This window comes from Danio rerio, chromosome 22 (assembly GCF_052040795.2).
Source record: "Danio rerio strain M-AB ecotype USA chromosome 22, GRCz13ab, whole genome shotgun sequence".
Lineage (NCBI taxonomy): Eukaryota > Metazoa > Chordata > Actinopteri > Cypriniformes > Danionidae > Danio > Danio rerio.
In genome coordinates, this window is record NC_141042.1 from 41,190,001 (window position 1) to 41,206,073 (window position 16,073).

The window sequence follows — 16,073 nt, forward strand, 5'->3', positions numbered from 1 at the left end:
TTGACTGTAGTTTTACTGTAATTTGACTGTAGTTTTACTGTAGTTTGACTGTAGTTTGACTTTACCCTGACTATAGTTTAACTGTAGTTTGTCTTTGACTGTAGTTCTACTGTAATTTGACTGTAGTTTGACTTTACCCTGTCTGTAGTTTATCTGTAGTTTGTCTTTGACTGTACTTTGACTTCGACTGCAGTTTGACTGTACTTTCTAAGTGGAATTTGACTAGTTTGACTGTAGTTTGTTTACAGTTTGACTGTTGTTAGACTGTACTTCAACTGTATATTAAATGTAGTTTGACTACTTTGAATGTACTTTGACTATGTAGTGTGACTTCAGCTGTACGTTGACTGTACTTTGTAGTTTGACTTACCTTGATTCTAGTTTGATTGTAGTTTTTACTACTTTGACTGTATTTTGACTGTAGTTTAAATATATTTTGACTTCACATTAACCTTACTTTGACTGTAGTTCTTGCAGCTTCACAAAGCATCTGCAAGTGTCTACCGGACGTCGCGCTGTCCTCACTGCTGACCAGGCCTGCAAACACAAGCCCGAACCTGCCCCCCGTCTCTCACAGAATAGTTCGAGCTCAGCTTTATTTCGTGTGCTAGTAAATCTGGAGGACTATAATTAGCAGCGCATTCCACTTCCTGCGCGCCCCTCCTTCACATTTCCACATTGAATCGAATACTTCTGATTCCACAATATCCAGCTGCCGGCTCCATCTGACCCCTCCCGGCCATCCGTCTTCAGGACAGGCCCTCCGTCACCCGGCTTTTTGGAGTCTCCTTTGTGCCGGGTGTGCAGGAATTCCCCAGTAACCCGAGCTGTGGGTAATTGGGAAAGTGGATCCTTTTCTTTTGTTCCTGTTTTCAATGATCTCAGCTGGGTGGAGAGAGTCCCAGAGCCCTGCTGAGCTGCGGACGGCATGCTTTTCTCTGACCAAACCACAGTTCTAGCGTCCATCATGAGGGCATTTTTTTTGCAAGGTTATAATAGTTTTGGATTTTTCATTAGCTTTAGTTTTTATTTTGTTTTGACTTTTTGCTTTTTTAAACTCAGTCAGTTTTAATTAGTTTTAAGAGGCAGATTTACTAGATTTTATTAGTTTCTATATTTTGAAATAGCTTAGATTTTGTTATCCAGCAGCACATGCCCTTCCAGCTGCAACCCATCTCTGGGAAACATCTAAACTCAATTGAACTAAATCTGGTTTTAGTTGGACAGGCTGGGAGATGGCCAGCTAAAACCAGCTTGACCAGCCTAGCCAGACTGGGAGCCCAGCCAAAACCAGCTATGTCCAGCTTAATCCAGAATGGTCAAGCTGGTTTTAGATGGTTTTAGCTGGTCACTTTTCAGCCTGACCTGCTAAGACCAGACTGGGAATGGCTGGGAACCAGCCTGGAAGTGGCCAAAACCCCTCTAAAACCAGCCTGGTCGACCAGCTAAAACCAGCCAACCAGCCTAGACTGGTTTATTCAGCAGGGTTTTAAGGTACCAATATAGCCCCTTTAACTAGAAATATGTACCATTTGAAAAGGTACCACCCCAGTGACAGCTCGCATACCTTTATTTCTGAGAGTGTAGAAAGAGCGGGATTCGCTGAGTTCAGGTGTGTTCAGTTGGGGCTGGAACTAAAGTGTGTGTGACACCGGCCCTCCAGGACTGAGTTTGGACACCCCTGGCTTAAAGTGTTTGTATGTGTGTGTGTGTATGTCTGTGTTTGTGTGTGTTTCTGCATATGTGTGTGTGTGTGAGTGTGCGTCTGTGTTTGTGTGTGTTTCTGCATTTGTGTGTGTGTGAGTGTGCGTCTGTGTTTGTGTGTGTTTCTGCATATGTGTGTGAGTGTGCGTTTGTGTTTGTGTGTGTTTCTGAATATGTGTGTGAGTGTGCGTTTGTGTTTGTGTGTGTTTCTGCAAATGTGTGTGAGTGTGCGTTTGTGTTTGTGTGTGTTTCTGAATATGTGTGTGAGTGTGCGTTTGTGTTTGTGTGTGTTTCTGCAAATGTGTGTGAGTGTGCGTTTGTGTTTGTGTGTGTTTCTGCATATGTGTGTGAGTGTGCGTCTGTGTTTGTGTGTGTTTCTGCATATGTGTGTGTGTGAGTGTGCGTCTGTGTTTGTGTGTGTTTCTGCATATGTGTGTGTGTGTGTGTGTGAGTGTGTGTTTCTGAATATGTGTGTGTGTGTGTGTGAGTGTACATCTGTGTTTGTGTGTGTTTCTGCATATGTGTGTGTGTGTGTGTGTGTATGAGTGTGTCTGGGTGTGTGTCTGTGTTTGTGTGTGTTTCTGCATATGTGTATGTGTGTTTGTGAGTGTGCGTCTCTGTTTGTGTGTGTTTCTGCATATGTGTGTGTGAGTGTGCGTCTGTGTTTGTGTGTGTTTCTGCATATATGTGTATGTGTGTGTGAGTGTGCGTCTCTGTTTGTGTGTGTTTCTGCATATGTGTATGTGTGTTTGTGAGTGTGCGTCTCTGTTTGTGTGTGTTTCTGCATATGTGTGTGTGAGTGTGCATCTGTATTTGTGTGTGTTTCTGCATATATGTGTATGTGTGTGTGTAAGTGTGTGTCTCTGTTTGTGTGTGTTTCTGCATATGTGTGTGTTTGTGAGTGTGCGTCTGTGTTTGTGTATGTTTCTGCATATGTGTGTGTGTGTGAGTGTGCGTCTGTGTTTGTGTGTGTTTCTGCATATGTGTGTGTGTGTGCGTCTGTGTTTGTGTGTGTTTCTGCATATGTGTGTGTGTGTGTGTGAGTGTGCATCTGTGTTTGTGTGTGTTTCTGCATCTGTGTTTGTGTGTGTTTCTGCATATGTGTGTGTGTGTGTGTATGAGTGTGTCTGGGTGTGCGTCTGTGTTTGTGTGTGTTTCTGCATATGTGTGTGTTTGTGAGTGTGCGTCTCTGTTTGTGTGTGTTTCTGCATATGTGTGTGTGTGTGTGAGTGTGCGTCTGTGTTTGTGTGTGTTTCTGCATATATGTGTATGTGTGTGTGTAAGTGTGCGTCTTTGTTTGTGTGTGTTTCTGCATATGTGTGTGTGAGTGTGCATCTGTATTTGTGTGTGTTTCTGCATATGTGTGTGTGTGTGTGTGTGAGTGTGCGTCTGTGTTTGTGTGTGTTTCTGCATATGTGTGTGTGTGTGTGTGTGAGTGTGCATCTGTATTTGTGTGTGTTTCTGCATATGTGTGTGTGTGTGTGTGAGTGTGCGTCTGTGTTTGTGTATGTTTCTGCATATGTGTGTGTGTGAGTGTGCGTCTGTGTTTGTGTGTGTTTCTGCATATATGTGTGTGTGTGTGTGAGTGTGCGTCTCTGTTTGTGTGTGTTTCTGCATATGTGTGTGTGTGTGTAAGTGTGCATCTGTGTTTGTGTGTGTTTCTGCATATGTGTGTGTGTGAGTTTGCGTCTGTGTTTGTGTGTGTTTCTGCATATGTGTGTGTGTGTGTGTGTGTGTGAGTGTGCGTCTCTGTTTGTGTGTGTTTCTGCATATGTGTGTGTGTGTGTGAGTGTGCATCTGTGTTTGTGTGTGTTTCTGCATATGTGTGTGTGTGAGTGTGCGTCTGTGTTTGTTTCTGCATATGTGTGTGTGTGAGTGTGCGTCTGTGTTTGTGTGTGTTTCTGCATATGTGTGTGTGTGAGTGTGCGTCTGTGTTTGTGTGTGTTTCTGCATATGTGTGTGTGTGTGTGTGCCAGCCCGGTCTGCACTGTGTTGAAGTCTCCATGGCTGCAGACAGACTCACATTCCTGGCGTTTTCCTGCTGGCCGCTGAGCACGTTTGCGGGTGAAAGGTGCTTCAGACACGCTGCTTTAACGTCCAGCGTCATCACACACTCTTCAGCACAGGACACATCCCTCCACCCCTGTTTTAATATCATCATCTCTGCAGACAACAGGCAGGCATCATTTGATACTTTGAGATTGCAGGTGCTATCAGGGGCGGGGCTTTTATAGAGACATCTGATTGGACAGATTGAGGGCCAATCAAAATGAACCCATTTATAGACCTAAACCCCTCCCTCCATTTACACCAGGGGTGGGCAAACTCAGTCCTGGAGGGCCGGTGTCCTGCAAAGTTTAGCTCCAACTCTAATCAAACACACCTGCTTATAGATTTCTAGCGCTTTTGAAGACACTGATTAGCATGTTCAGGTGTGTTTGATTGATGTCTAGGCCCATGTCATATACAGTACAGATACTTAATAAATAACCTACTATGAATTAAAAGAATTAACATCTGCTTTTTGTTTTCACAAGCTTTGGAGACGTAACAAACTCCGCTTTTATAGTAGGTCACCTACAGCTTTCGCCATGAGGCTGTGTTCAAAATTCATCAATGTTGTTAAATACACTGCGAAGGGAGCACAATTGTAAACATGAAGATGGCTAAAACTGAACTGTAAAATAGTTAGAAAGCTAATTACAGCTAAGAGACATGACTTTAATGCTTTTTTATTTTTAATAATTCCAACTTTAAACGTTAGAATGTTCTAAATGAATAGGGCATAGGGGGGATAAGTGGGAATAGAACACAGCCAGGAACTCTGTTCCTAACTACAGCTCCAGAGGTGTAGTTGCAAGTGCTCAAGTTTACAATGCAGTTTGCGAATGTTCATTGGAGCGTGGGATTTGGGAAATACCAAATCAACAAACTATGTTTGCAACAATGGAACTTGCAACCTTACGTTGGCTAACAATGGCTTTGGGAAACGCACCCCAGGTCAGAACATTTGATTTCCCTGATGGAAAGCAGCAACAGAATCTTCAAGCACAAATCTATGACTGTGATACGATACATCTACATCAGGGGTCACCAACATGGCGAGGATCTTATGTGTTGCCCACAGGCCTGTTCTAAAAAATAGCTCACCATAGCACCACTTACCAGTAAGCTTCATCTAATATAGAAGTAATCATTTAAAAATGTAAATATTTGCAGAGATATATATATAAAAATAAAGTGTTGCACATTGATATATTAAATACAGGGTATTTCCTACCCTGTTAAATCATTGTTGATAACTTTTGTGAGATCATCAGTGTCTTCACATGGATGAATATTATTAATTATTACCAAAAACATAAAGTGTAATTAAAAGTAAATTGAGCAAATTTGTTATTTGAGAAGTGTTTTCAAACTGGTAGCCCTCCACGTTAATCGGTATCTAAGAAGTAGCTCTCAGTTTCATAAAGGTTGGTGTCCCCTGATCTACATGTTCTAGGCTTATACTCGCATAGCCCTCGCCGTGGCTATTTCACCTCTCAAAAAATGCAACAAGTCATAGAGCAAGCTCTGTGATTGGTCGGTTTAATAACTGTGACCATTGTGGGCGGTGCTGAGAGCTGTGAGCCTGAAAAGGCAAGTGTTTACATGTGTCAAGTCTCGTGAAGGAGCTCCAGATGGAGACTGTTGTCTTGTGTTTACCATTCATTCTGCTTCTCTACAGCTTAGTCCCTTTATTAATCCGGGGTCACCACAGCGGAATGAACCACCAACTTATCCAGCACATATTTTACGCAGCGGATGCCCTTCCTGCTGCTACCCTTCACTGTGCAACACCCATACACACTCATTTACACACAGACTATGGACAATTTAGCCTAGTCAATTCACCTGTACCGCATGTCTTTGGACTGTGGGGGAAACCGGAGCATGAATGCCATTTTAAAAGGAGAACGCACTAGTGTAGACGGCACCTAAATCACAGTATTTAGTCAGTGCTGCTGATTTGTTGCTATGAATGTGTGCCATGTGCGATACTGGTGTGTGTGTGTGTGTGTGTGTTTCCACCATTAGCACGCTAACAGGAAGAGCTGGAAGCTCAGTTTAGAGGTGTTGTGTCCATCTGCCTATACTGGGGTGTGTGTCAGTGTTGTTTCAGCCTGTGTGTGTGTGTGTGTCACCTCTAATCCACCACCAAGCCATTGTTTCTTTGAGGTGTGTGTGTGTGTTTCCTCTGAAAACAGCATGTGGCTCATACCCAAACATGGCGTTGCGAGCGTCAGCCCCTGCGCCTCCTAATCTCTGCTGTGTTTTTCCAAAAACTGAAAAAGCTGAAAGCTGATTGGGTAGAGGTGAAGGGGTCGTAAGTATGGTTTAATCAGGGTTCAAAGACAGTCATGGAGTTTTAACAAGGCACAGTTTTGGAAACAACAAATACACCCAGAATGTTGTGGAAAAGTCCTGGAAATGTGCTGAACAGATATCCGTGGACTTGAATATGTTTGAGATGATAATATTGGGTAAACTTTAAATGCATTTACGCTGTTTGTCTCTTCATGTCCCTGCTGAAAAATCCAGCTCAAACTAGCCTAGGCTGGTTGGCTGGTTTTAGTTGGTTGACCAGGCTGGTTTTAGAGGGGTTTGGGCCACTTCCAGGCTGGTTTCCAGACATTTCCAGCCTGGTCTTAGCTGGTCAGGCTAGAAAATGACCAGCCAAATCCAGCTAAAACCAGCTTGACCAGCCTGGTTTAAGGTGGATATAGCTGGTTTTGGCTGGACTCCCAGCCTGGCTAGGCTGGTCAAGCTAATTTTAGCTGGTCATCTCCCAGCCTGACCAGCTAAGACCAGGGTGGAAATGGCTGGAAACCAGCCTGGAAGTGGCCTAAACCCCTCTAAAACCAGCCTGGTTGACCGGCTAAAACCAGCCAACCCGCCTAGGCTGGTTGAAGCTGGATTTTTTAGCAGGGGTGACACTCTTGCTGCTTCCCAATCCGCTAACTATGCGTCCTAAATAGTATTTGGAAATAGAATTAGTATGTGCCAAACCATAGTATGTTAAAAGGGGGTGCCAGATGTTCCTTTAAGTGTGGAAGCATCCATACTCTAACCGCTGATATTGCCCACAGTACATTGTGCAATGGACGTAAATTCAATTAGGACTACAAACACGTGGGAAAAGTGTAAATAAACTACAAACATGACGGACGCACGAGACCAACCATCAAGTAGAGGCTTGGGTAAAGATGTTTGAATGAATATCTAGCCCACTGGAACATGTTTAAATGGCATTATCAGTGTTATATTTCATCTGCAACAACAATACTGAACTCATATAAAGATGTGTCTGGACCTTAACGTCTGAATGCAGAATTATCCAAAGACCTGAGGAGATTACAGTGCATGAAAGACTCATGAATGGGTAGATTAACCTGCTGCTGATTCTCCATTAAGGTAGGATATTAAATATGACAGAACTGTGGATGATTGACAGGGCTCATAACTAAACAAAATAGCGATCTGTTAATGAGGAAGTAGTGTGTCCCAAAGCTTGCATACTCTTCTGTTACACACTCAAGAGTATAGACTTTTCCTTCTCAAAAAAAGTACATACTTTTAGGGCGCAGTCAGAAGTTAGACTTTGTCATTGTCCGTCATTTTGACGGAGAGCGTTGTAAAAAATCCGTCATAAGCTATTATTGACCGTCAATTAATTTGCATATTTTCTAATCGCTTTTTTCATTTATATTTTAATAATGAACCTGCACGACGAGCATATAGGCTAAATTATTCATTTATTTATTTGACTAATGAACAAAAACTCCTATCCGCCTTACCTTTTTCGTCAATGACGGAAAATATTTGGTTTACGCGACCTCTGGGCGTAGTATAAATATGCGAATAGGGACGCAGCATCTCTGTTAGAGTTAAAAAGCAAATGGCAGTTTCAGCATCAGCTCTCTTTCACTCACTTGAAGTGAAGTAAAGAGGACACATTTGACCTAGGGCTGGGCGATATGGGCAAAATATAATATCCCGGTATTATGAGGAGGAATGACAGTATACGATATGTATCCGTTGAGTTAAAGCCTGCATTAAAACTCCATTAAACAATTTCTGAGCAAAATATAATTAAAAAATAACTCACAAAAGCCGTCCAGAAAAAGAAAAGCCCTCATCTGAATTTTTACCATGTTTTCAGATTTTGACCGCATTCTCACCCCGTGATCAACTCGTTTGCTTTATTTTTTGTTTTTGTTTTCTTACCTGATTTCTGGAACTGCTCTTCCCTGGACTCGAACTCGGTCGTCGTTGTGGTCAGCCCCTCTCTGCGCCTCCAGTCCGCCGACATACACGAAGAGCTAACCGGACAAACTGGTTGTGACAGGAAAGCCCTCCACACGGAGGCGAGTGGCCGGCCTGCAAGCGTTGAAAGGAACGCCGTCACACTGCCCCCCAGCGTTCGCTTAAAAAAATTAAACGCAGCCGTACATACCTCCAGCCATGTATTTCGCGTTCTACCGGAAATGTCCACGGGACTACGTTTTCAAAATGAGCCTGGGTTGGGATAATCCCGCATCACGTTGAGGAATCATATCGATATATCCCCAAAACTCAATATACCGCCCAGCCCTACTTGCTACTAGACCACTACTAGTCGAGTGGGAGTGAGATTTGTCCGGGAGTCAGATTTGGATACAACACCAGCACTGCATGTTCCTCCGTGTCGGGTCAGTGATAGGTTGTTCTTAAAAGATTCGTTCATTTTGAACAGATCTTTTGTGTGACTCATGGAGTGAATCATTCATTTGTGCAAGTGGAGATCGTGTGCTGCCTTGGAGTGGTCTGTTTCGTGCAGGATGCGCACGTGTGGCCTCAAACCACATAGATATGAACGATATTAGATAATACCACATCGCGTTGGGGAACCATATCGATATATCCCCAGAACTCGATATACCAGCCCTAATTAGACGTCCTCCCAACAGGGAAAACCAGCAACAATCTAGAAAGAATGATTATATGCTGTCAAGGCTTTGTAATCCAAAAAATAAGTGATTATAATGGAAGCCAATGGGGCAAAAACAGCCACCAACATAACGAAAGGGGAGTCAGATTAAACAGGGTTAACTCTATAAAGCAGGTAGCAGACTAGTTGCAGAATAGAGACTGCGTTTGAGGGCCTGTATACACTAGAATGTTTTAGTTTTAAAAAGCATACGTTTACAGCTTCCGTCCACATAGCCCAGCATTTTGAAAACGCTGGAGCGGCCATTTTGGTTTTAAAACACTGTGGATGGGGGGAAACGGAGAGATCTGAAAATGGAGGCGTGTCTGCAGACATTCACATATCTGATTGGGCCGATTTCTTTAATATTAAGCGCACAGAGTTCAGTCTTGAATCCTTTCCTGAGTTCAGACTTCGCAAGTTTGATATGGAAAACAAACTCCCGAGGACACATCTGGTAAATCTTCAACGGGAACAGTGTACTGTATATGCTCCTTCACACCACCCTGCCCATGTTGTTTCACTATCCTAACGATAAAACGAAGAGATGACATAATGAACTGCCTATTTTCATTTTGACATCACCTGAACACACCCAAAAAGTTGAGGCGTCTTGAGCTGCATATTTATATGAGCGGCATCTTCACTGTATGCATATTTATAGGGAAAACAAAGCCTATAACATCACTTCCTCCTTTATTTTTCATAAAAAATACGAAACATTCCCTCTCTTCTGCTGAATATCAGTTTAATAATCGATAGTAGCCATTATTAAGGTATAACATACAATAAGTGTGGATGAGAGCTGTTCAAAAACGCAACATGTATTAGTGTAAATGGGACTTTAGTAACTGACTAGGTTTTAGCTTTAGCAGCTGTTCTCCTGCATGTATTGGTTTTAGCATATGGGCCTCAGGTTTAAGGGGCCCACAGGTGCAGGACAGCTGCCCCACCCAGAGCAGCAGGACCCCCAGGGGCCCGCTCCTTCTCAGCCCCGTCAGACATTCATAAATCCGCCAAGCTCCTCTAATTAATCGAGTGAATGCCTTCACACGGTCAGATTTACACCAGTGATTGTGATTCAGGTCATTATTTTTCATTTCCTCCTATTTATTTCTGCTTGTGAACTGCATTATGGGATCTTGATCTCTCTTCTGACAACTTTTAACCTTGAAAAGATTTAGAAAGTGACTTTAATGGTCATTTGTAATAGTCTGCAGTGCTGTGTTGTGTGTGTTGGCGTTGTATATTGCGCTACAAACACCTTGTATTAAGCTGCCGGCACATTTTCTGTTATTTTACTGACTAATTTCTCTAGATGTTATTTCTTATACATTATATTGTTATTTCAATTGACTAAAATGTCAATAAAAGTCACTTTGTTAAACTGCAGAGTTGAATTTACAACATTAAAAGTGGACAGAGCAGAAACTAACATCTCAAACTGCAATTCACAACCGTTTATAAACCATATATAGTGCAGGGTTACTCAGGGAGTGTGAGTTTATGGTTATTTAATATAAACAGCAGGGAAAGCAACAGGTTTTTACTGCTGTAAATCTTTTTATATCCATTATTTTCCTTATACAGATTAAACCAGGTGTTTACATACACTCTGAAAAAAGGAAGCATTTTTAGAAAAATGTCTGATGGTAAATCACTAAACTTTACTATTTTAGGTCTGTTAGGATTTCCTAAATGATTTACATTTACTCAATGCCAGAATAATGAGAGAATTGTTTTATTCATTTCTAGACAGTCAGAAGTTTACACACCTTTCCTTGCTATTTTTTAGCTTTGCTTTTAAACTGTTTAGCTTTGGTCAAATGTTTTGAGTCTCCTTCCACAAGCTTCTCACAATAGTTTGCAGGAGTTTTGGCCCATTCCTCCTGACAGAATTGCTGTAACTGAGTCAGATTTGTAGGCTGTCTTGCTCACACAAGCTTTCTCAACTCTGCCCACACATTCTCTATAGGATTGAGATCAGGGCTTTGTGATGGCCACTCTAAAACATTCACTCTGTTGTCCTTAAAGCACATGTGAACTCATTTGGCAGTGTGCTTAGGGTCATGGTCTGTCTGGCCATTTGTGGTCAAGTTGTAATGTCCTGGCTGATGTGTTGAGATGTTGCTTCAGTATTTCTCCATAATGTTCTGTCTTCATGATGCCATCTATGCTGTGAAGTGGACCAGTCCCTCCTGCAGCCCCACAACATGATGCTGCCGCCCCCATACTGCACAGTTGGGATGGTGTTCTAGGCTTGTTCCTCTTTGTCCTCCAGATGTAACACTGCTCATTATGGCCAAACAGTTCAATCTTAGCTCCATCAGAGCACAGGACATGTCTCCACACATCAGTGTCATTCAGCAAACTGTAATCTGGCTTTGTTGTTGATTCTGGCTTGTTGATTTTCTCATGTTGTCACACAGGGAAGCAGTGTGCTTGAGCTTCTCCTTCAATACTATTTTACAGTTGTGCCTCACATTAACTCAAATGTTGTCAATCAGCCAATCAGAAACTTCCAAAACCCTGACATCATCATCTGAGCTTTATCAGAGGCAGAATAATCTTATTGTGTGTAAACTTGACTTTCAGGAAAAGTTTTCTCAACAAATATCTCTCATTATTCTGCTATTAAGCGGAACAGAAACACATTTGATCATCCTAACTTACCTAAGAGAGAACAAGTTTAGTCACATTAATATCTCACTCTTTTTTAAATGCTTATGTGCCTATTTATACAGCGAATGTACACTTCTGCTTTCAGCTGTATATGAATATATGACTCATCCTCAAATCTGAACAGACGCACATGGAGAACAGGCTTCCTGTCCTGTCCGAGATCAGCAGGAAGCAGATAATCTCCCAGTGTGTGTGTGTGTGTGTCAGTCACTCTTGTGTGTATTCTGTGATTCACGTGACCACACACTGATTTGAGGCCCGGTCTGTGTACAAACGAGCACAAAATAGCAACCTGTGAAGAATGTAACCAACCCAGGAAGATGTTTAGAAGCGGAAACGTGTCTCTAAAGTTAAAAATGGAAATGCGCTGCTGCCCTGGAGTAAAATCAGCCTGAATGCTTACACAATTATGATTTTTTAGGGATAAAGTGAGCCCAGATCTTGATATTGATTGGTTATTAGAGCTATATATGTAATTTTTTTGACTCTACACAATTTGTGCACCGTTTAAAAGCGATTAATAGATCATTTGACTGTGTTGTGCGCAGAAACGTCAGCAAGGATGATCACATTAAGTATTTAAAAAACTGGGAATTTTTTAAAATGGGAGCTATTATGCAAAACACACTTTTATAAGGGGTGTAAACACAGTTATGTGAATATATGCAGCCTCTAATGGTGAAAGTGTATTAATTGTATTGTTTATAATCAGACTTGACTAAATCAGTCTGCAGAAGCACTTTGATTGACATTCTCCCTTTGTATGATGTCATCAGAGGGAGAAAGCCCCGCCCACTAGTGACCATCTCTCCCTCATTAGCATAGGAAGTCAATACTGTTTTTGAATCTGCCACTATGCCGACACACAGGCATCTGTAGCTCCGCCCTCTTCTGAAAAGAGCACAATCTCATTTGCATTTAAAGCGACAGTCACCAAAACGCCACAATTAGGATTTAAAGTCAGTTTTAGAGAGTTATAGAACATTATCTGTATGATATTTGGAGCTGAAACTTGTAATGATATGCAATTATAGCTATAAATATAGAACTAGGAACTTTCCGGAGAGACTTCATGTGTTTTTTTCTTGATTATATAGATATATTGTGTACTAAAACTGACGGTAAATGAAAAGCTGCTATTTTCTAGGCTGATATTGTTGGTTTTGCAGGCATTGTGCAATACTGCACTGCTACAGCAGCAACGTTTCTTGATTATTACGTCAGAATGAGCGCTTAGTGCTGGGGTTGCACAGTTTACCAGTACTATGGTAGTATCACAATACTATAGCTCCAAAAAACTTGTGGTGCCAATGTAGTTTGCAAACAGTAGTATCATCAGTAATGGTTTATCTACAGGCAGCGCTGTAGGTAGTGCTGTCGCCTCACAGCAAGAAGGTCGCTGGTTCGAGCCTCGGCTGGGTCAGTTGGCGGTTCTGTGTGGAGTTTGCATGTTCTCCCTGGGTTCGCGTGGGTTTCCTCCGGGTGCTCCGGTTTCCCCCACAGTCCAAACACATGCGGTACAGGAGAATTGGGTAGGCTAATTTAACCATAGTGTATGAGTGTGCATGAGTGTGTGTGGGTGTTTCCCAGAGCTGGGTTGCAGCTGGAAGGGCATCCGCTGCAAAAAAAACATACTGGATAAGTTGCTCAAACATCATTCAAATATTACCTGCTGCGTTTAAAGTGTGTAGAATTAATTACATTGAAACATAAATATACAGCTGACCTGATTCAGTGGGATGGCTGAACCTGTTTCTGTGAGGACAACATACTAATCTATGGCCGAATTCTTGACACGACTAACTTTAAATCATCTTCCATTGCCAATAAGCATGACTTCCGTGCTTCGCAATGCCAAGTTTGATGTGGTTGAGTCGACTATTAAGTACGTTTACATGGGCAACAGTACGATTGTAATATGATTAAGACAATACTCGGGTTATGAGTCTACCATGTAAACAGCGATTTTCGATTGTTTAAAGTCATAAACAGAAATGGAATTAAGACATGGGGAGTGTGCAGATATTAACGGCATTATTGAAGTAAACACCACAATCAAACTATCATGTAGGACTTTTCGATACACATACACACACATCGCAAAATGCGGACGTTTTTTCTTTCCATTGAAACGTGCGGTTTCAATAAAAACAACACTCTTCTGCCAGTCGGTTATATTCACGTCAAATACCCCAGTTTGAGACGGAGGCATGAGTGAAATGTTCATAAGTGAAAGTGAAACTGCCGAACTGCAGTTAAAGTCGAGAAATTGAAGATGAAACATTTAAAACTACACAAGATTCTGCAGGAAACGTGAATAGCCAGGTGTCGCAACCTGCAAAAAGCACTTCACGTAATTATATTACTGTCTTATTCAGATTAACGTAAATAACTAGATTACTGATGTCCATCTAAAGGCCTCACCGGTTTGACTTTTAGTCATTCACCGTTATTAGTTTTAATAAGCACCCGCTCCATTTTATTTGTGTATATTGTACTGGAACGCATTATACAACCTTACAGGTGCCGGATATTAGCTGTGTAGCCAACGTTAATCCTAAAGATTCATCATAATTTACTCGAGTGCACGCCTCAATGTCTTGTGTAACGCTGGAACTGCTCCACTGTTTCTTTAAAAGACCAATGTCATTCAGCAATCATCATAACTCTGTATCCTGCAGATCTGCATGGTTCATTTCCAGTGAAACTCAACTGAAGCGGTCGATCAGGGTTGATGAACGTGAGCCAGAATCAGACCTGCAGGTTTTAAAACCCTGAACTACAGTATAATGTGAGAATACACTGACAGACGGACTGTGAGATCGTAAACTAGCGTCTGTCTGCTGCTAATCGTGACATTGCGTTGAAAAAATGTAGAGAAGCCAGAATTTCCCGTCGCTGCAAGTTTTGAAGCGTTCGCTCAGGGTGTGCAGATCCAGATTGAGCTACTATCGACACCACACACACACACTGTTTTAACAATCCATGTCATCATCTCATTTTCATCTGCTTATCCGGGGCTGGGTCGCGGGGGCAGCAGTCTTAAGAGAGAACTCCAGCCTTCCCTCTCCCCAGACACTCCCTCCAGCACCTCCCGGGGGATCCTAAGGAGTTTCCAGACTTGCCGAGAGATATAGTCCCTCCAGCGTGTCCTAGGTCCCGAGGCCTCCCCCCGGTGGGACATACCTAGAACACCTCCCTAGGTAGGCATGCCAGAGCCACCTCAGCTGACTTCTCTGGATGTGGAGGAGCAGCGGCTGTACTCCGAGCTCTTGCCGGGTGACAGAGCACCCTGCCACCCTTCGAAGGAAACTCACTTTGGCCGCTTGTATTCGAGATCTTGTTCTTTTAGTCATGACCTTAAGCTCATAAACTTATGTGAGAGTAGGAACGTAGATTGACCGGTAAATCGTGAGCCTTGCCTTTTGGCTCAGCTCCTCTTTCACCACAACCGACTGATGCATAGACCACATTACTGCTGCCACTGCACCAATCCGCCTGTGTCCAGTCCTTCTCTCACTTGTAAACAAAACCCCAAAATACTTAAACTCAATCTGGGAAAAGGACTTTCCTCCAATCTGGAGATTGCAATCCACCTTTTTCTGGTGGTGCACCAGGACTTGGAGGAGCTGATTCTCATCTGAGCCACGTCACACTCGGGAACAAACCGCCCCAGTGCATGCTGAAGGTCCGTGTTCGATGAAGCCAACAGAACAACATAGTCTACGAACAACTTATTTGTATTAGAGAATACAACATTGCATAGAGGGTGACATGGTGGCTCAGCGGTTAGCACTGTGGCCTCACAGCAAGAAGGTCACTGGTTCGAGTCTTTGGCATTTCTGTGTGGAACTCTCCAGTTTCCCTCACAGTCCGAGCACATGCGCTATGGGGGAATTAATGAACTAAATTGGCTGTAGTGCATGAGTGTGTGTGTGAATGTGAGTGTGCATGGGTGTTTCCCAGTATTGGGTTGCAGCTGGAAGGGTGTCCACTGATTAGATTAGGATCTAATCTCAACAAAGTGATGTATACTTGCGAGATGAGAGTGTTGTACACTAACTAACTGAATGTTTTCTGTGTTTGTTGTGCAGTCACATTGAGAAGATCACCACATGGCACGACCCCAGGAAGAGCATGACGCCCTCGGTGGCCCAGCTGAGCCTCCATAATCAGGTCTCCAACACCGCCAGCATCCAGCAGCGCTCCATGGCCCTCTCTCAGCCCAACCTGGGTGAGTGTGAAACACATACAGACATGCACACACTATTGATCTCTACCTGACAAACGTCTTGGCGCGGATCGTAGTTGTAAGAGCATCAAATAATAACTCGACTTCTAGTTGATCATTTGGAAAAGTGGCAGAAGGTGGATTTTTCCCATGGATCATCAGAATCACTGCAGAAGACCTACTGGAACCAGCATGGACTGAATAGTCTCAGAGAAATCAGTCAAGTTTGGTAGGAAAAAAGCAAAGAGTGCTCCAGGATTGGCCAGCCCAGTCACCAGACATCAACATTATTGAGCATGATGAAGGAGGAGGTGTTGAAGATGAACAGAAAGAGTCTTGATGAACTCTGGGAGTCCTGCTGAACGCTTTCTTTGCCATGATGACTTTATTAATCAGTGATTTGAGTCATGTCAGAGGTGTATGGATGCAGTCCTCCAAGCTCATGAT

The 16,073-nt window shown here is 42.7% G+C and overlaps 2 protein-coding genes across 6 annotated transcripts in view; one reads left to right on the forward strand and one right to left on the reverse strand.

The window, feature by feature from the left end:
* mark1 (MAP/microtubule affinity-regulating kinase 1) overlaps positions 1-16,073 on the reverse strand; it is a 426,664-nt gene that overhangs the window by 51,185 nt on the left and 359,406 nt on the right. The window lies entirely within an intron of this gene.
* Positions 1-16,073, forward strand: part of wwtr1 (WW domain containing transcription regulator 1) — a 72,685-nt gene that overhangs the window by 33,548 nt on the left and 23,064 nt on the right. For all 4 annotated transcript variants that reach the window (XR_015521303.1, NM_001037696.2, XM_087303092.1 and 1 more), the window contains 1 exon segment: positions 15,490-15,629. Coding sequence is in view for 3 of the 4 variants with exons in the window: in NM_001037696.2 (NP_001032785.2) it covers positions 15,490-15,629 (140 nt within the window). In the remaining variant the exon portion in view is untranslated.